Source organism: Hyperoodon ampullatus (assembly GCF_949752795.1).
Source record: "Hyperoodon ampullatus genome assembly, chromosome: 11".
NCBI lineage: Eukaryota > Metazoa > Chordata > Mammalia > Artiodactyla > Ziphiidae > Hyperoodon > Hyperoodon ampullatus.
In genome coordinates, this window is record NC_136924.1 from 18,979,558 (window position 1) to 18,999,760 (window position 20,203).

The following is a 20,203-nucleotide window of genomic DNA, read 5'->3' on the forward strand; positions in this document are numbered from 1 at the left end:
ATCAATCTGTTAATTTTCTTTAAGTTTTTTTTTTTTAATTTATTTTTGCTGTGTTGGGTCTTCATTTCTGCATGAGGGCTTTCTCTAGTTGCGGCAAGCGGGGGCCACTCTTCATCGCGGTGCACGGGCCTCTCACTATCGTGGCCTCTCTCGTTGCGGAGCACAGGCTCCAGACGCGCAGGCTCAGTAGTTGTGGCTCACGGACCCAGCCGCTCTGCGGCATGTGGGATCTTCCCAGACCAGGGCTCGAACCCGTGTCCCCTGCATTGGCAGGCAGATTCTCAACCACTGCGCCACCAGGGAAGCCCTAAGTTTTTTCTTTAATTAATTAATTTTTGGCTGTGTTGCATCTTAGTTGCAGTGCACGGGCTTCTCATTGCGGTGGCTTCTCTTGTTGCAGAGCACGGGCTCTAGGCGCACGGGCTTCAGTAGTTGTGGCTCATAGGCTCTAGAGCACAGGCCCAGTAGTCGTGGCGCACAGGCTTAGTTGCTCTGTGGCATGTGGGATCTTCCCGGACCAGGGCTCGAACCCGTGTCCCCTGCATTGGCAGGCAGATTCTTAACCACTGCGCCATCAGGGAAGTCCTCAATCTGTTTAAATTGCCTATTGGCATAGGTTGGTTCAGCAGAAAAATGTGAGGAACTAGAAAATGCAAACCCGGGGTCTGATTTTTCTGCTTATTACCAGGAGAGAGTATGAAGTAATAGTTTGAGGTCTTCTACTTGGGCTAACAAATTTGAAACTATAAGGCAAAAATTCTCTGCAGAAGAAATTTACTTAAATAAGATACAAAAATAGCCCAAAGTTTCAAGTATTACCAAAAATTTTTTAAATAACAATGTTTGAATTTATATTTTTATCCTGTTGACTCATTTAAAGTGTTAGCATGCTTTTTAAAATTTAGTCATTTAATTCCCATTTGATTTATGATATTGTACATTAAAGGAAACTCAAATTTAAAAGTTTATATTCAAGAGCTACAGAGCATAACACTTTAAAATATTTTTAGAAACCAGCAGGGCAACAGCATTGTGGTCTAGTTTGCTGTAAATTAGTGATTAAAAAAAAAAAACCAATAATGATAGCTGACATGAAGAACTTACTGTGCATTCATTCATTTTATTTTCACACCTAACCCGTGAGGTAAGAATCATTATTGTTCCCATTTTTCAGATGAGGAAAGTCAGGCACAGAGAGGTTAAATGACTTGTCCAAAGTCATGTGACCAATAGGTGATAAAACCAGGATTGGAACCCAAGTTGTTTGACTCCAGGTTCTAGCTTTTGCCCACCCCTCTCCACCCCTTCTTGAATAACAATGTGTATCAAGACAGTAAATGCTTCTAAGCTAAGACTTGTATAAACTTACCAACACAACTCAGTATTTATCCTTAGAAGGTAAATTGCTTGAGGAGTGGTCTGTACATTTGCATAATCTTTCACCACCACTTCTTTAACTTTTGAGTCAGTTCTTTTAAAGTGTGAGATGCCTTCACCTACCAAAAACAGAACTGATGCGATGATAAACTTAGAGGCTTTCAGAAGTCACTGGTGTTTCTTGAGAGCTGAACAATTATTTATTATGTAGAAGATATGCTGTGAACATAAGCCCAGGGGCTCTTCAGATTAGCAAATAGTGTCTCTACTTTATTAAAATGGACTCAGGTATTATAACAAAAATACACTCTTCATTTCCTTTGGATGTTATGAATAATAAAAGTGTCTCCTTCCTCTCAGTCAGGTGGCTTCACACACATCTTCACTGAAGATATGCATGTAAGTCTATAAGTTTTCATTTTTCGCTCATGACTGCCTGACTTTCATAGTGTTATCATCATCATCATCTCCATTATTACTTTGAATTGTTATTGTGGGTATTTTGGGATCACGAATTTGATATTAAATAATTCATTGTCTTGGAAAACCCGTTGTGGATCTACTTTCTAACTTTAAGTTTATATATTATCTATATTGTGTTATATTTTTTTCAGAACAGAGATGCCAACAACAAGAATGAAAGTCTCACAGCTTTGGATGCCCTAATTTGTAATAAAAGTTTCCTTGTTACTGTCATCCACACTCTTGAAAAGCAGAAGAACTTTTCAGTGAAGGACAGGTATCAGCCAATTTGTTTATATTTTGAAAGCCGTTAAGTAGAAAGAATAAAACCTGAGCCTCTTATTTTGTTTCGGAACTACAACCTGAGCTTGGTATCTGAGAGCACGCATCTCTCCAGAGGCTGGTTGATTTGGGTCACCATGCAGTCCTGATGTTTCTTTCCATTTCAGATCACAATGCTCTAACACAAATTCTATTTTGAAGACACACACACATGTGACACCCCCCCTCAAAAAGCACCCTAAAAAAACCCAATACCAAGAAAACACATGAGTCCTGAGTCAAAAAGCAGAAGTGTGCTGTTTTCTATTTTTAAAAACACCCTGAAAATTCAGGGAAGACATTCACTTTATGTTACCGCTTTAGTTTAAAGTTTAAGTGCTGAAAACCATATAAAATGACCTGAAGTTAACATTGGTGTGTGGTTTTTATGGATCGAGGACGAAGGTAGTTGAAACTTAAGTGTTAAAAAAAAGCATCCACACGGCAGCACCCCGTTAGCATCCCATTGCCTGACCCCTCAAGTTTCCTTGGAAACTGCTATCAGCACCAAGCAAGCCACAGCTAATGATTAACCTGCTTAATCAAGGCTCTGTTTTTTTTTAAATAAGCTTTTTTTCCCATCATCTGTATATCTTCTTTTTTTTCTCTTTCAGTTTTATTGAGATATAATTGACATACAGCACTGTATAGGTTTAAGGTGTACAACATGATAACCACAAATATCTCTTTTTCTGAGTTTGAGGTTTCTTTTGTTTTTTTTCATATTCCACATATAAGTGAGATCATACAGTATTTGTCTTTCTCTATTTCATTTCGCATGATGCCCTCAGTCCATCCATGTGGCTGCAAACCGCAGGATTTCTTTCTTTTTAGGGCTGAATAGTATTCCATTGTATATATGTACCACATCTTCTGATCCATTCGTCTGTTGATGGACGCTTAGGTTGCTTCCATGTCTTGCCTGTTGTAACCAAGGCTCTATTTTTAAATAGGTGTCTGTTTGCTTCCTTCTTAACCATTGCACTGCAAACTAAGCTGGTCTACTTAACCAGCATCCTCGAGGTGCTGACCAGGGACTTGATGGAGCAGTGCAGTAACATGCAGCCTAAACTCATGCTGAGACGCACAGAGTCCGTGGTGGAAAAGCTCCTCACAAACTGGATGTCCGTCTGCCTTTCTGGTTTTCTGCGGGTAAGTGTCTGATCCCTTGGTGGCGTCAGAGCTAAGACTGTATAGGCAGTTGTTTTTAGCAGATGCTGATGTCTTTGCCAGGATAAATCCTGAGCACTCCGTGGTGTCAGCATTTAACCACTTTTAGTCTTGGTCCTTACTAGGAGCACATGGAGGGGAAAATAAAATTTGTTTTTGCTGTAACTGGCCTATGCAAGTACAATTCATTTAGAATTTCCTTGAGTAAGACTTTTCCCTTTTTTTAAATTTTATCATAGTGAGAACAATTAACGTGAGACCTACCCTCTTAACAGATTTTTAAGTGTACAAAACAGTGTCATCTATTGGCACAATGTTGTACGATAGATTTCTAGAACTTACCTTACATAACTGGAACTTTATACCCCTTGACTTTTGTATCCACCTGCACGTGGTTAATTAACGTGTGCTGAGTGGAGGGTATATTTCAAATACTGATGGAAACACACTGTTTTCAGGGCCTCTGAAGCATCTTGGAAATAGCCGTTTACCTACCACTACGCTCTCTGTAAACTAATTATGTTCAATTCCAACCAGTTATCCCATACGAAAGCAAGTCTCCAAAAAGCCGCCCGCCCCTTGAGTTCCCTTTGTTACAGTTAAGTGAACATGGTTATAATCTAATTGAATCTTAAAATCTTTTCAAATGTGAACTTGGCACACATTCCATTGGTTAAGAGGATGGGCCCTGGAGCCCGCTGCCCGGTTTGAATCTAGACTCCATCGCTTACCAGAGGCCCCAAGCAGGTTTCTTGACCTGCCTGAGCCTTGGGTTTATAACCTGTAGAATTGGAAGAAGAATATTTTAGGGCTGTTCTGAAGCACTGATGAGAAAATGTTCACAATTGCTCGGCACTGAGTAAGCACTCCATAAATGATGCCCATTATTATTATAAAATATTAGTAGGAAAAGAAGTGTGTTCTGTTGAACCCAGGCTTCGTTCAGCCCTCCGAGGCCCCTGGTGCAGGACGTTCTTATCCTTCTTCAATTTCACCAGACATCCAGATTCCAGCAAAACTGCATAATTGTGTGTTTGTAGCTAGTTCTGAAATCTAATTAAAGTTTGAATAAGATACACTGCTATGCCACAGGTTTTAACAGTACTACTTAAGTTTAGATCCAAAAAGCAGCGCCTTAAATAGACTGTGCTTAGTTTAATGTTTAATGTAATCTTACAAGTAGATGCACAACCTTTTTTTTTTAACCAACCCTTTTCTCTCCCAAGGCAATGCCCATTTATTAAGATTAATGAAATCTGCCTTCTTTGCTGTTTACTTGGTATAAATCATCATGCACTTTGGGGAGATGCGGAGCGCTTATTTCTGGGGTGAATATTTTTGGCTTCCCCCATCCTAGCTTCAGCCACAGCTGCTTCGAAACAGAGGCAGCAGGACCGTCACCCAGTTCCTGGGTCTTAGTCTCAAAAGGCAGCTCCAGCCTCACCACCTACCGTGCCACTGAATCAGAAGCTCAGGGTGGGGCACAGTAGTCGACGTTTCCAGGTTCCTGCAGGTGATTCCACCTCCCTGCCTTTGAGAACCTGGGGGCAGTAGAAGGAGCACTGGCCTGGGAGTCTTGGTTAGAAGCAGCAGGTTCGGGCTGTAAGTTCATCTCAGCCCCAGCTTGCTGCGTGGCTCCAGGTACGGCCCTTTCCATCTGGGCATCTGTTTTCTACCCACCAAATGAGGCGCGTGGCCATTGGTTTTAAATTCCTTTCCAGTTCTTTCCCTGGGACCTTGTGATTCTTTTTCTGAGCCCTCGAAGGCTAGTCAGAGCCTTGCCCTTGCTGCTGTTGGGCGTTAAAAAGGCGAGGCGTCCCCAAAATCTGCGCTCTGAGTCCAAATGGCCCCCTTGAGCAGAGGATTCCTTGTCAAGGTTTTGCAGTGCTGACTCAGTAGTGTCTTGAGCACTTGGGGTGGTGAGGGGCCAGCGTGCTCCCTGGGAGGAAGTGGCATTCAGCCCGTCGGCGATACTTTCGTTTTCAGTGGAATAATTCCCTCTGGCGCGGAGGGCCGGGCTTCCCCAACCAGGTGCCCAAGGGGTGTGGGACTCTGCCAGCCTAGTCCTGCTCTACCCATCCTCCCAGACCTCGGCCTGGGTGCACGAGCGCTGTGACCTGCAGGTCACTTCCTCCTCTGTGCCTCCAAGGCCCTGCGGGTCAAGCAATAATAATAACTACCATTTATTGAATGTGCCAGCCACCGTGCTAAGAGCTTTGCTTCCTTTTTCTCACTGAATCCCATGAGGTGAGAACCTTTATGACCATTTTGCACACTGGGGAATTGGGGCTCACAGGATAGACAAGACTTCCTACCATAGAGGAGGATCCCATAGCTCGTGTGACAGCACCAGGGAGCTCTTAGCCACCCGGCTTAATGCTTCCCCAGGAAGGCAGCTACCTTCTTCCAGGCTTAGGGAGGGATTTGGGGCTGGAGTGAGATCACAGGTGCGGAAGCCTAAAGCTCAGCCATGGTCAGAGAGCCTGGTCTCACGAAGGAAGGGATGGTGAAGGGGCCAAGCTTAATTCCCATCACAGGAGGGACAGGGCGGGGTCGGTTCCATCAGCGGGACTCTGCCCGAGGCCGGCTCCCTGGGAAGCTGTGTGCGCCCTGGTCTGATGAGATGCCTAAGCTGCCAGCAGGTATGACTAACGTAGAACTTGTGTTCAGTGGTGACAAAGAAACATCATGGCTCCGTAGTTTCCTAAGCTGGCCACGCATCAGAATCCCCTGGCAGGTGTTAAAACTACAGATGCCCAGGCCTCGTCTCCGGAGATTCCGTGTCTAGAGTAGGGCCCAGACATCTGAATTCTTCTTTTTTTTTTTTTTTTTTTTGCGGTACGCGGGCCTCTCACTGTTGTGGCCTCTCCCGTCGCGGAGCACAGGCTCCAGACGCGCAGGCCCAGTGGCCATGGCTCACAGGACCAGCCGCTCCGTGGCACGTGGGATCCTCCCGGACCGGGGCACGAACCTGTGTCCCCTGCATCGGCAGGCGGACTTTCAACCACTGCGCCACCAGGGAAGCCCCATCTGAATTCTTTATGAGTCCCAAGGGATTCTGGTGATGATTATCCAGGCTTAGAACCACAGGTGTGGGTAACGGTGCCAGATGAGATGTTATTAATCTGAGTCTAGCTGCACTCTCGTGGAGAATTCTTACTACAGAGCCATCGAGTCTGGAGCTGTCACTCCACACAGCCCAGAAGAGCCCACCGGCCCCCTAACGCCGACCTCTGCGGGTGCCTCCAGCCCTCTCCCAAGGGTGCTTACCCCCATCTCTGATGTGGGCTGGAAACAGAGAGAAGTGAGGTTCTAGGTTTGCGGTCAGGACATTACCTAAGGGCGTGGAGGGAGAGAGACGAGAGCAGTGTGGTTGTGAACCTCTAAATAAAGGAAGTTTCTCATCAGAATTGAAATGTCGTGTTCAAGTCCCAGCGCTCTCCCCACCTGGGAAATTTTTGAACATTCCAACCCTGTCCTGCATAAGGAAGCGACTCCAGGATATGTCAGGAGGGGAGAGGAAAGTGCTACAGGGCCCCAGTGGCAGGGAAGGCAGCAGAGGAGTGACAGGAAGCCCGGGACCAGGGAGGGCTGTGCTTTTGCAGTCAGTATAGAGGATGGTACGGGGCGGGTAGGGGTGGGATCCAGGAGACCTCAAAGACGTCTTAGCTTACCTCTTCAAGGGAAAGCAGGTGAGAGATCCAGTGGAACCCTCGTTTCTAAGCCAGATGCATTGGCTGTGAAGCTTGACTTTGTAAGCTGGGGCTTCAAGCCCTAGTGCCGTGGCCGGCTTCTCGTCATCACGGAGGCAGTTTGACTTCCTGGTTCTGGGCCTGGCTCTTCTTCCCCCTTAAATTCAGTTTAATGTCCTTTTGATCACAGAGGGTTTATTTACTTAGCAAATACTACACAGATCGTCAAGCCAGGGCGACATGCTTTGGGAGGCTGCATGAAAGCAGGAACACACAAGCCTCCCACTCCGGCTGCTCAGGGTCCATTCAAGCGCAAAGTGGCTACAGATTTCAGGTGTTTGAATAACAGCAGGGGTGGCCACCCCTGGTCCAGAAAAAGGTGCAGAAGGAAGTCATCGGGATGGGCCAAACGCTTGGGAAGATCCTTAGAGTAAGGATCTGGAATCGACTCTGGCCCAGGGGAAGGAGGTGGGGTACACTGTGGCCTGTACCAGCGAAGGTGCCTGGGTGGGGCTGTGCAGGCTGGGGCTGTGCAGGCTGGGGCTGGCTGCCGCACGGTCAGGAGAGGAGGCTGCAGACTGCAGCTGAAGGCCACTTCCTTCGTGAGAAGCTGTTAACACCAAAACGCTGCCTCCTAGGTCAACGTATCAAATGTTTTTATGTTTATTCTGGTTACCAAAGTTCTGCATTTTTTACATGCCATTTATTTTCAGCGCGCTGAAAAAAAAAAGGGCAGTTAAATAGGAATGTAAAGAAAGGTTAAATCTCTACCAACTGTTCTTAGGCCAACTGATGAACATTAGGCTACCATAGAGAAGCTTAAGCATAAAAGAATGATCACCTACTCTGTAAATGCCATGAGAGTGTGCGTGTGCGTGTGCAGTTTCCTGAGTTTTGCTCCTAGTCCTAAGTGGAGCAAAGTGTATTTTCTTGGGAGGTGCATGTTGATTGTTAGAAAACACTGCCTCCTGTCTCCTGTCGTAGGGCCATAAACGGAAACTTTCATTCTCTGGAAAGTACAGTGGATTCTGCTGAAAGCTAACTGTCACTTTTTTTTTTTTGCGGTACGCGGGCTTCTCACTGTTGTGGCCACCCCCGTTGCAGAGCACAGGCTCCGGACGCGCAGGCTCAGCGGCCATGGCTCACGGGCCCAGCTGCTCTGCGGCATGTGGGATCCTCCCGGACCGGGGCATGAACCCGTGTCCCCTGCATCGGCAGGCGGACTCTCAACCACTGTGCCACCAGGGAAGCCCCCTAACTGTCACTTTTGCGTCTTTTCCAAGGAGACTGTTGGAGAACCGTTCTATTTGCTGGTGACGACTCTGAACCAGAAGATAAACAAGGGCCCCGTTGATGTAATCACTTGCAAAGCCCTGTACACGCTTAATGAGGACTGGCTGCTGTGGCAGGTTCCGGAATTCAGCACTGTGGTGAGTTTGCGACGAAGCTGGCGGGGTAGAGGGTGAGTTGGGAAGCCTCGTTTGAAATGATATCCTTCCTACCACAGGAGGCCTCACACGTTCCGTTTATTAAAACCATAGTTGATAAAATATTAACACGTGTTCACATAATAGATTTTAATTACTCGGATTGGGGGAGAAAGTATTGTAATGATGGCTGGGGTACTCCTCCATTTCCAAAGATTTTAATATCAGGATTGCTTATAGCTTTCAGCATCGGCAAAGGAACTGCAAAGCACTCCCTACTCAGCACTTATAATTGCAATCAGAATTTCTCAAACGGCTCTGCTCTGGAAGACAATGTGTGAAGATATATTTCAACCAAATTGAGGCCGTCTTATTTTAGAACGATAACACAAGACAAATTCCGCTGTGCTCCCCCTGCAACGTGACGCCCTTACTTTATTTTCATGGATTAGTTACAAATGTTTGGTGTCATGCACTTACCGTTCTGTGATCTCATAGATATTTTTAGAGGAATGCTGTAAATCACGACAGGAAGATGATTGCCTGGCTGCTGGAGGGTTTCACCCATTTAAGATCTTCCTTTTCACCCATCCCCACTCCTTCCTTTCCTAAAGGAAAAGAGACCAATTTTTTGCACATTCAGGAATTTTAGAGAGAGAGAGAGAGCCAAGCATGGCAAGTATCTCCAAAATTACTTAGGATTTTTTTGGTGCTTTTCTGTTAACAGAGACTTGGAAAAGAGATTGCTGTATTTTGGTTTGATCTTTAGCTTTACAGAGATTCCGGGCTGCTTCGCAATCTCCTTAGTGGTCAAGGAGGAAAAAATTACAGTGGGGTTTTGCTGTTGCTCAGTAAGGGGGCCGAGGCTCCTGCGGCTTTGCTCTGTATGGCAAGCACTGCGGTGTCACCCTGGAAGAATTCATCCCCTCATTGGAGAAGGCACCATGGTGCTGTAGGCTATGTTATGGTTGTGTCCTCTGGTGGGAGAAGAGTCCCTAGATCCGCTCTTTCGAGTCCTCGGTCACCGCTGGATGGAGCTGACCCTCCACTGAAGATGGCACATGCTTAGCCGCCATCCACAAGGTGGGAGGCTGATCAGAAAGTCACCAGGTCAGACTCCTGTCTGTACTCCCATCTGTATCTGAGGGGGAGTGGAGTGCAGTGGTTCTCCGATGTTAGCATGCATCAGAGTCCCCGAGAGAGCTTATTAAACACCAGTTGTGAGGCAGCACCCCAGGGTTTCTAATTCCGTAGGTCTGGGGTGTGGCCCAAGAATTTGCATTTCTGAAGAGCTTTCTGCAGCTGCTGCTGGTCCAGGGCCACACAGGGAGAACTACTGATATAGTTGTTACTGAGTGTAGACGCTGGAGCCAGGCAGGTTTGAATCCTGCCTCTGCCACTGGCTAGCTGTGTGACTTGGGGCAAGTTTGGAAACTTCTCTGTGCTTCCATCTCTTCACTTGTAAAATGGGGATGATGATCATGGTACCTGCCTATCTCATGGATGTTGTGAGAATTAAGAGTTGATATTCTGTAAAGTACTTAGACATTGCCGGGCACATGAGTGCCCTGTAAAGAGTTATTAAATTTAATTCAAATCTCCTCGGGCGCTTGTTAGAAATGCAGATCCAGATAGACCCATGCCTGGGCCTTCTGTCCAGACTGACTACATCAGAATCTCTGGGGATGGAGCCCAGGCATGGATAGATGTTTTAAATGCTCCAGGTAATTGTAATGGGCATCCTGCAGGAAGAACCCTACTGGTACCCTGGACTTGCATCAGGGCCTATTGACTCTCCTTTTACTGATTCAGGGTCTTCAAACCCAGGGCCTTGGTCCTAATGCAGAAGGTGTTCATGCTTTTTACTTTGAGACATTTTAGGAGCCCCACAGGTTCCCAAAGCGAAATATTTGCAAGTGGATATAGGTCAGGGGAATCCAGCAGTGTTTCACTCTCATGAAAACTCAAACCCGGACAGGAAGGAGAGGAGAGCGGAAGATGGAACTGGGAGTGGGAAGGACTCAAATGCCTGGAGCACCTTTTGAGGTTTGAGTCCTTTCTAATGCTTTATATCCGAACACTTTTCCCCCTTTCATTTTGAAACGTTATTTATTTCACAGTCAGTTAAGACCATGTGTTTCTGATTTGTTAACACTCAACTCTTCATCAAAATGTTTCTCGATGCTGAAGACATTTGTGTCGACTCGGATTCTTTTTTCCTTTGTAGCCCCTGGGGAAAAGGTTGAAGGAAAATTATGTTTTTAGAAATCCACATAAATCTTCCTTTCCGAATACGGATTTGCCGGTAGATAGCGTTGAGACTGCGAGAGGGGTGGGCCGCTTGTTTCTAGGGCCCTTGACTTTGAAATTGATTTTTAATGCCTTTCCTTGGACCCGCCCCAAACCTCTTTCCTGGTGGATGGTTATACTGGAAGCTCCAGAGAAGCTTGATCCGGTCTGTGCTCATGTGACAAAATGTTAGCAGAAGGTCGATCTGAAAAATTTAAGGTTTTTCATTTCCTTTCAGGCAAGTCCCCTCAGCCTTAACCATCATCTTTGAAGTTGTCTTCCTTCCTCTCTTTCCCACCTCCCCGTGCCCTTTCTCACTTTACCCCCCTTCCCAGGCATGTACACCCAGTGGTCTGAAGTCTTGACTTTCTAAATTTGCTGAGGTGGTTTATGTATTTGAAAACCAAGGTGTGGTGAACAGACTCGATTGTGTGTGTGTGCGCGCGCGTGTGTGTGTAAATATTTTCAAGGAAAAAAAAGCCAGGGAAAAAAAATCAAGAGCAGCTACCCAAACAACTTGAAATGACAGAGCCTGGTACCATGGCTGGGACACATTTAAAAAGAGGCCCCCAAACTCCTGTTTGGCTAAATGGTGAAAAACACAGCGCCTCATCTAACAGCCTAAAAGTCAGGTTTCACGCCTCTAAGATGAGGATGTGTTCTCCATGAGGTATAGGGTGTTTTCTAGAACATAAAGGCAACATGCCAACTGCTTATACATGAAATCATTATACTAACACATGGGCTCCAAGAAGTAATTCTTTGTTTGCTGTACCCTGGGAGGAAAATTCCTCTGCCATTTCTTAAATGTAAGCAAAGCCCCATAAAGACACTTCCTCTAGGAGCAGAAGAAACCATCCTCCGCCAGCAAGGCACTGCAGGCTGGTGTTCAGTGAGGCAAACTGCCATTACATTCTCCTGCTCCGGGCTGGGAGCATCGGGAGGGTTTGTACACACACACGCACACGCACACGCACGCACACACACACACGCACACACACACACACACACACACACGACTCTAACATCCGGGGATTCCAAGTTGACAGCTAGAAGAGAGATAAGCCCTATTGCTCTAAGATTTTTCCTCCTTTGCAAACTTTTAGGCACGTTCGATTTTGTGGCTGAAGAATCTCGGGCTCTCCCTTAGGGTGGGCTGTGTCTAGAGAGTCGTTCTGGAGCGGATCGCCTGAAACTTCAGAGGAGCTAGTGAGGTTGAGGATTTCAGTTCCGGGAAAGTGTACCACATGGGAGAAAGGACATTCGCTTCACTTTCAGGAGGTGATGAGAAAACCCAATAACTCATGGCAAGTGTGCTGAATTAGCAAGAGAAGGTTGACTTATAATCAAAGTTAAGTGAGAAATGGTTTTTTGAACTCTTAAACCCAGGAAATGAGCCTGCCAATCGACTGTATCAGAGATAGCATCTTGGCGCCCTGGGAAACAGTGTTCTGACAAACATAATATTGCCCTCATTGTCATATCTATGAGAAAGTCTTTAAGATTATTAGAAAGTCTTGAAAAAGCACAGTTACTCGCCTACAGAAATCTTGATGCCTCTGCTATGATTTATGGAACGTTTCCGCCAGCCCACACTAGCCTTTTCCCCCAATAGTTACCACATTGCGGACAATCCTGGTTTGTAAAATATTTCACCTCTGACACAGCCCTAGCTATCCCTAGCAATAGTTCCTCATCTGCAAGCTTCCTTCAACGCAGCTGCTCAGCCCTCCACTCCCCAGCTCCTTCTGTTCCATTTACTTTGTCCTTTCAGAAGATCCATTATCCCCATAATTAAACAACCCACTGTCCCGATTAAGTTATTCTCTGTTACTTCAATTACATCGCATTGTTCATTAAACCCTGATGTTTGCACTTCAGCAATCTTGTTTTTAATACTCCTAGCATTTGTGGAGAAACAGTAAAGTTAATTAACAATTCTTGAGCTTTGTTTTTCTTTTTCTCTCTACTATAATGCAAATCATTTCCATTATGACTTGCAATAATACTGAAACCATTACTAACTCCATAGTTACTGTTCTGAGCTTCTGATCAAAGAAGCGAAACCATTTTTTATAATCATTTGAGGTAAGTCATCCTAGTTGATGGCAGGCAGTGGAAAATGAAAAATTAACCTTAATTGAGTGCTTTAAATGATTCTCCTCTTCATGTCTTTCTTCTCACATCCATAGTCTTGGGATTAGAAAATCATTTGTTACCTAAATACACACGTACTTAATTTTCCTCTTTATGGCTCAAATATGACTGTTACTTCATCGTTAAGGATTCTTATTTATACTTGTTCCCCTCAGAGAATGGTAACTTTTATAGCAAACCATGGTGGAGATAAAGGCATTTTAAATTTATTTATTTATTATAAAATTTGCTTTATTTATTTATTTTTGGCTGCATTGGGTCTTCGTTGCTGTGCCTGGGCTTTTTTCTAGTTGCAGCGAGCAGGGGCTGCTCTTCGTTGCGGTGCGCGGGCTTCTCATTGCGGTGGCTTCTCTTGTTGCACAGCACAGTCTCTAGGCACGCGGGCTCAGTAGTTGTGGCTCGCAGGCTTTAGAGTGCAGGCTCAGTAGTTGTGGCTTACGGGCTCTAGAGCACAGGCTCAGTAGTTGTGGCGCACGGGCTTAGTTGCTCCGTGGCATGTGGTATCTTCCCAGACCAGGGCTCGAACCCACGTCCCCTGCATTGGCAGGTGGATTCTTAACCACTGCACCACAAGGGAAGCCCAAGGCATTTTTTTAGATTTGTCTTTTATGGCATTGTCAAAGTCAGCATTCCATTTGAAGTTACTGTTATCTAGAGCAGGAATCAGCAAACAACAACCTGTGGGTCAAATCTGGCCCTGCTGCCTATTGTTATAAATAAAGTTTTATTGGCACACAGCCATACCCATTCATTCACTATTGTCTATGGCTGTTTTCCTGCTGCAGTGGCAGAGTTGAGTAGTTGCAGTAGAGATGATACAGACCTCAAAGTCTTAAATGTTTACTATCTGGCCTTTTACAGAAATTTTGCCATCCCTTAATCTAGAGCTTGACATAATAGAGAAAAAAAAAACCTAGAATCCATCCTCCTGCTCACCCCCAAAAATCTTGGCCTGTTTCCTCTCCTTCTAGGGACACAGCAGTGGAAATGCCTCACCACTATCCACAAAGCTGAAACTTATGGGCACTCTGCCAAAAAACCCCAGAAAACTGTGAAATACATTAAACCTAAAATACTGGAATCAATCATTTTGGGCTAAATTGGACAGATTCTCACTTGAGTTTTGCATGCACGAGTGTTAGTAAATGCTAGCAAGTGTATAAGACTGGTGAGAGAAACTTTAAATTTGAGGAAATTCTCTCCATTAACTTAATTTTTTTCTTCAAAATGGAAAAGGCCTTTCTCCCTCAGTATTCTGTCAGGGGGTTAAATACCCTGACCCAGGAAGCGTGGGGCTCTCAGCCTTTGGCGGGGAAAGGAAAAGGCGGGTGGGGGAGGGGAGGTCGGGCCGGCAAGAGCAGCCTCAGAGGGGCCGCTGGTAGAATGTCCCAGGGCTGACTCAGCTTGAGAAAAACCTCAGATCAGAAGCTTTTCTGAGACTTGGACTTCTAACTCTGGGCTTTCGCTGCTTCTCCTGAACTTCTGGAAGTGGTTTTCTTCTCTCTAATTCAGTTTAGTGTAAGAACCAGATTTTTCTCTTCACCTTCATTTGTCTCTGCAGTGAAATTAGAAATGTATTTTATAGCTTTTATTTAACGAAAGCAATTATTGGCCTAAGACCTTCTATGATAAAGTCGCTGGCTTGTAATAAATTCTTTTAAAATTGATTTGTAGGTTTTAGAAGGTATTACAGAAAGGATGCAGCAACATCCCTGCCCTTATTAGCTAAGAATATGGCTGGTGAGTTAATGAGGTAGCTGCATCATCCTTTCCCCAACAAACTGTGGGGGAAATTGTGGGGCAATGCCTCTTCCCCTGCTTTTGATGTGTCCTCTTAGCCCTCTGCAGCTTGTTTTTTCGACCTCCCCAATACCTGAAACTGCCAAGTTGTGTGAAGGGCCCATGGGTAAAGCTGCTAGTGAAGCAGGAATGTGGTTGTATGTCGGAGTGCTGTGTTGTTGAGCTCAGAAGAGGTGGGGTTTGGAGTCTGACCGTCTTGGGTGTGAATCCAGGCTCAGCCGCCTTACAGACTGACTGTGTGACCTTGGGCAAGTCACTCAACCTCTCTAAACCTGTTGCCTCATCTTTAAACAGGTGGATTATTTTAATTAAACCCTAACCTTGTACATTTTTTATGAGGTCAGGAAATAATATCTGTAAGATGTCTAGCCATCATGCCACGGAGTAGGTACTCATTATTTATTTATAATAGCTTTTCTCGTCTGAGCTGTTTTTCTTATCAACAGTATGGTTGAAGCAGAAACTGTCCCGTCACCACTGGTTGGTTATTTGGTTGGTTGGTTATTGATGATGGGTGGTGCAGGGCGGTTGATCAGCTGCATCCATTGTCATTAAAAGCTTATGTTACTATTGAAAATGTTACCCATAACCCCTATATGTGGGCTTTTACAACCTATAGCAGACAGTATCCCACTGGACAGATGTGAACAGGAGACCACAATGACACACCTGCCCAGCTAACTTGGACTGCAATCCTGCACACCTAAAAGGGCTGGATTGTGACCTGCTGCAAAGGACCGGGTCCTTCCAGTCTGGTCCTTTCTCTGGGTTTGGTCCCTGTGCCTTCAAGATAGACTTGCCCTTCTAAGAACCCTTCTTGATAATAGAGAAGGCATTGTTCCTGAATCCATAGTTCTTGAGACCCAAGATACCTGTGGCTGAAGCAACAGCAGAGTTTCTCTCTCTCCCACATGAAGTTCTGAGGCGGGCAGCCCGGCACTGGTGGGCGCCTCTGCTGGAATGTCCTCGCAGACCCCAGCTCCTCTCTTGCTGTCCTGAGGTCACCTCATGATCTAAGGTGTTTGCTCCCTGCCAGCTTCCTTCCACATTCCAGCCAGCAGAACATATGATGAGCTATAGAAAAGTTGACAGATGGTCACCAGCTGTCTTTTAAAGGAAGTTTCCCAGGGGCTGCCACATAACACATCTGCTTAATTTCATTGACCTAAACTTAATCACATGGCCGTACCGAGCTGCAGCAGAGGCTGGGAAAGGTCATCTTTATTCTGGGTGAACGTGAGCTCCATAAAAATTCCTGTCAGTGGGGCCCAAGCCACAGGGTGCTCCAGATTTGAGTGGGTTCCATGGGGTCCCATGCCAGCCAAGGTAAGGAGATGGAGCCTCCTCTGCTGTGTCCAGCCTGTCTGCTTGGATAGCGTTTATTGAGAACCTCAGGCAGATTGGGACAGCCCTTCGGAAGTTTATCACCTCGACTGGCCTTTGGCTCCGCAGTTAAGAGTATGGACGTATCCTAGTTACGACCCTCAGCAGCTCTGCGATCTTGGACACATTTCTGAACCTCTGTGTCTCAGTTTCTTCATCTGTTAAATGACACTAATAATAGTGCCCGCTTCAGACAGCAGTTGTGAGGATTAAATGAATTAACAAAGCACACCCAGCACATGGTGAGTGTTCAGTAAGTGTTGGCTATTATTATTAGAAACCTCAAACTGTATTGTCTTCTTCAGCTTTTGTTTCTGTAACTAGTACAGGGCTTCTCCCTGACATGGAAGGTGGTGGTTTTGGAAGGGCAAGCATGGTTCTTCAAGTCCGCTACCCTCTGTTCTCCCCAAAGGAAATGGGATTCTTTATCTAGACTTCCTAACCTCATAGCCTGAGTAAGAGATTGAAGCTTGCTGCACATCAGTCTAATAAGAGTTGAAGCCAAGTATCTCCACGGTCCAGAGGCCTCCTCCTGTACTGTTGTACATGTTGCTCCTTTCCAGACCCAGTTCAAAGGGCCCTTCCTCCACACAGCCTTCCTTGATTTCTCTCCCTTTGAAAACCCTCCTCCAAGCTAGAGGTAATCTCTCTCTATCTATACCTACTGTTTTCTTCCTGGTATTAGAATTTGTTGTGTATATCCCACAGTTGTATCAGTCTTCAGATACTTCCCAGGCAGGATCAGTGCCAGCTTCGATTGTATATCACCTGCAGTGCTCGGCACACAGTATGTGCCAAGTAGGTGGGTGTCAATGAATGACTTTATCTACCTCAGCATCAACAAAATGAGCTCTGTCAGACTGGGTGCAGGCAGATGTAAGTAAGAGAAAATATGACTATTGGTGTGTGAAATCCTAAGAGCATGGAATTGCACTTAGAGTGGGAAGTCTGGAGGTAAGCAGCCCGAAGGTAGGTCCATGTACTCAGCAGTGTCAGGGCTCTGGGTCACCATCTCCTTGCTCCTCTTGGCCCTTCCTCTTAGTCACAAAATAGCTGCCACAGCTCTAAGCACTCCTCTCCCCTTTTGTAGAAATGCTTTCCCTTTATGTTTCATTGGCCAGGACTGGGTTACATGACCAGTCCCTGGTGAATGAGGAAAAGAGAGCTGCCACCAGTCATGTTTCCTAGGCTAGGCTGGGCCCACTGCTGTTGAAACCTAGCTTCTGTTAGCAAAGAAGGAAGAGAGATGGCTGCTGATGGTACAATCAACCATATCTGTCGCCCCAGCTTTGCTGACACTTTCGTAGCCAGAGCAGTTCCTCTTAACAGAGGGGCAGCACTGGGGGCAAGAGACCAGGGTACATTTTAGAACGCTTTAGCCTTTTGTGGGTCTTGAAAATTAATCACCATTCCATAGATTTGAACTGTGCTTAGTTTACAAAACATTTTCAGGTTTTGAAAGGCAGGCTCAGCAAATATTTAAAAACATGGCGCTTGAGTGCCTGCTTCTACCTTTTTCTTGCTGGGTGATCTTGTACAATGTACTTAACCTCTCTGTACCTCAGTTTCTCATCTGTAAAATGGGCATACTAATAGAATCTATTATATGTCAATGGGTTGTTTCTGAGATGAATTTATGTATATTAATACACATCATTTGTCCTGGTGCTTGGCACACAGGAAGCACTCCTTAATTTTCTATTATTACATGTCATGATTTAGTGATCCTGTCACTCCTTCGAGATAAGAGCAATGAGGATTTTGAGGCTCAGAAGAGTTAGAGGACTTGCCCACGCTCCCACCGCTAGCTAGCAGGAGAAGGGGGTTGATGCAGGTGGCCTGGTGCCAGTGCTGAGGACCCTCAACCCTCCTGTCCTCTCTGCTCAAATTCTCTGAACACTTACTGAGAGGGAAAGGGTTGTATCTGGTGGCTGAATATTGTTTCAGAGGTGGTGCTTTGTTTCCCAAGTGTATTGTGAATCATCTGAGAACGAGGACCATGTCTTACGGTCTCTCCTAACCCCGGCCCCTAACACTGAGTAGCGCACAGGAAGGACTCTGGTTAAGTGGGTTTTGAAGGGGAGGTGGCACTTCCGTGGGGATCTTCCTTGATGGGGAACAGAGGCCCAGCGAGAGCTTTTCAAGCCTGGGGGTTGGGTTAAGAGGCAGGGCCTGCTCTGAGATCCCCCCGCTACTCTTACACATTCAGAAATTGCTGTGGGGGCGCTAAGCGTTAGTGGCATAAAAAATGAACACAAATCAATTTGTGTCTGAATTTACTCTCAGAATTCCCTGTGGACTCTATAAAATGCCATTTTACTTTTTTTCCACCCATCTAGCTGTGAAGGCAGTGGCAGATTTACATGATTTTACATCCAGTTAAGGGTTTTTTTCCCTTTTGGTTATGTTTTAAAGGAGAACATTTATTGCCTATAAAGAGGTGTTTTGTTGAAGACAATAGTGCCCTTTAGGTAGTCACAGAATGTTATTTTGCAAATACCTATAAAACTATTAAACAGGCTGGGATCGCGGTATCCCTGATTAAAGGGGCCTTTTCATTCGTCTTTATCTTTGGAAGCCCTGTGAAATAGCTTAACCACCACTACTGCTACTGGTGAGACCAACTCGTAGAGAAATACAGGGAGACACGGGTAAGTCTACTCAGACCACAGGGCAGGACTGACGTTTGCCCCTCCAGGAGCCCCGTTTGTGCTGGGAATGCAGCTTAGGACTTTGGTTGTAGTCTGATCTCAGACAGGTTCCTGGCGGTCCAGAGGGTTCCTGGGCTGTAGGTGGGACAGAGAGGAGGAGGGAGGGCCCAGGGGGTGGGAGGGACCGAAGCTGAGTGGTTCAAGGTGCCACCCCTGGCTCTCCATGTACAAGCCGGGTCCCTAGAGGCACAGGCCTCTGTTTCCTCACTCAAAAAGTGGGTATAATAATAATACACCCTCCTTCCCCAGGATATTGGGAAGATTAAAAGAATCGTGTCTTGAAATATGTTCGGCAGGGTGCCAATAAATGTCACTAAAAAAGGAGGTGAGGGGCTTCCCTGGTGGCACGGTGGTTGAGAGTCCGCCTGCTGATGCAGGGGACATGGGTTCGTGCCCCGGTCCGGGAAGATCCCACATGCCACGGAGCGGCTGGGCCCGTGAGCCATGGCCGCTAAGCCTGTGTGTCCGGAACCTGTGCTCCGCAACGGGAGAGGCCACAACAGTGAGAGGCCCGCGTAACACACACACACACAAAAAAGAGGTGAGGAGAGGGCTCTGGCCTGAGGCTTCTCTGCCGTGGTTCTCAGCCTCCACCCTGCTTCCCGCCCACCCAGTATGTCAGTGTTTGCTAGCAGTCAGGAGTCCCGCATCCCTGCCCAGTGAGCCACTGGCCCAGAACATCAGTGTGCTCTGAGAACAGGCAAGGGGCCACTCTCTGTCCCAGAAAAAAGAAACTCTCACAGGCCAGACCGAGACCACCACTTAACCTCAGACTCCAGCCTCCACTGATTCGGAGTTTCATGTGAAACTCGGTGAGGACTGCACCAAGGTTTACGCTTGCATAATTATAAACAGGATTGGAGGAGCAAGATGTAAAGGCAGTAATAAGAAGTCGTGCCTCTGAGCACCTCCCCAGAGCTTCAGAAGCCCCTTCTCCGTGGCTGGGGTCCTTAAGTCCTATCTCCTGAGTCAGACAGTGTTCTAGGTGCGACGTGATTAATTCAGTTCATCATCACGGGAACCCCGGGAGGCAGTTACTGTTGTTGTTCTGACTTTGCAGGTGAGAACTCTGAGATACAGAGACATTACCCAGCTAGTGAGCGGTGGGCTGGGATTGAACCCAGGAGTCTGACCCCAGGGCTGGTGCGCTGCCCCGTTCTCCTTCCGGGCAGCTTGCTCTTTACTCTGATAGAGATGCTGACCATGGAGTCAGGGTCCCAGCTGCTCAAGGCCGGCTGAGTCTGTTTCCACATGAAGGCATACTAATACTAACAATAATCATAGTGATAAGTTATATGAAATAATAACATCCCTTTTATTATTACTGTTATCATGATCATCACCGTCGAGCCTTTCACAGCAGCCTGCCCTGTGCCAAGCCTTTGGCGTGCATGATCTTATTTAATCTCGATAG

At 46.1% G+C, this 20,203-nt stretch overlaps 1 protein-coding gene across 1 annotated transcript in view; it reads left to right on the forward strand.

Annotated features, from left to right (window-relative positions):
- The window catches only part of PLXNC1 (plexin C1), a gene marked incomplete at both ends in the record, with an annotated part of 144,770 nt that overhangs the window by 99,841 nt on the left and 24,726 nt on the right, over nt 1-20,203 (forward strand). Inside the window, 4 exons of the mRNA XM_079715967.1 lie at nt 1,738-1,776; nt 1,992-2,116; nt 3,114-3,312; nt 8,306-8,452. Of these exons, the coding sequence (XP_079572093.1) occupies nt 1,738-1,776; nt 1,992-2,116; nt 3,114-3,312; nt 8,306-8,452 (510 nt within the window). The remainder of the gene's footprint in view (nt 1-1,737; nt 1,777-1,991; nt 2,117-3,113; nt 3,313-8,305; nt 8,453-20,203) is intronic.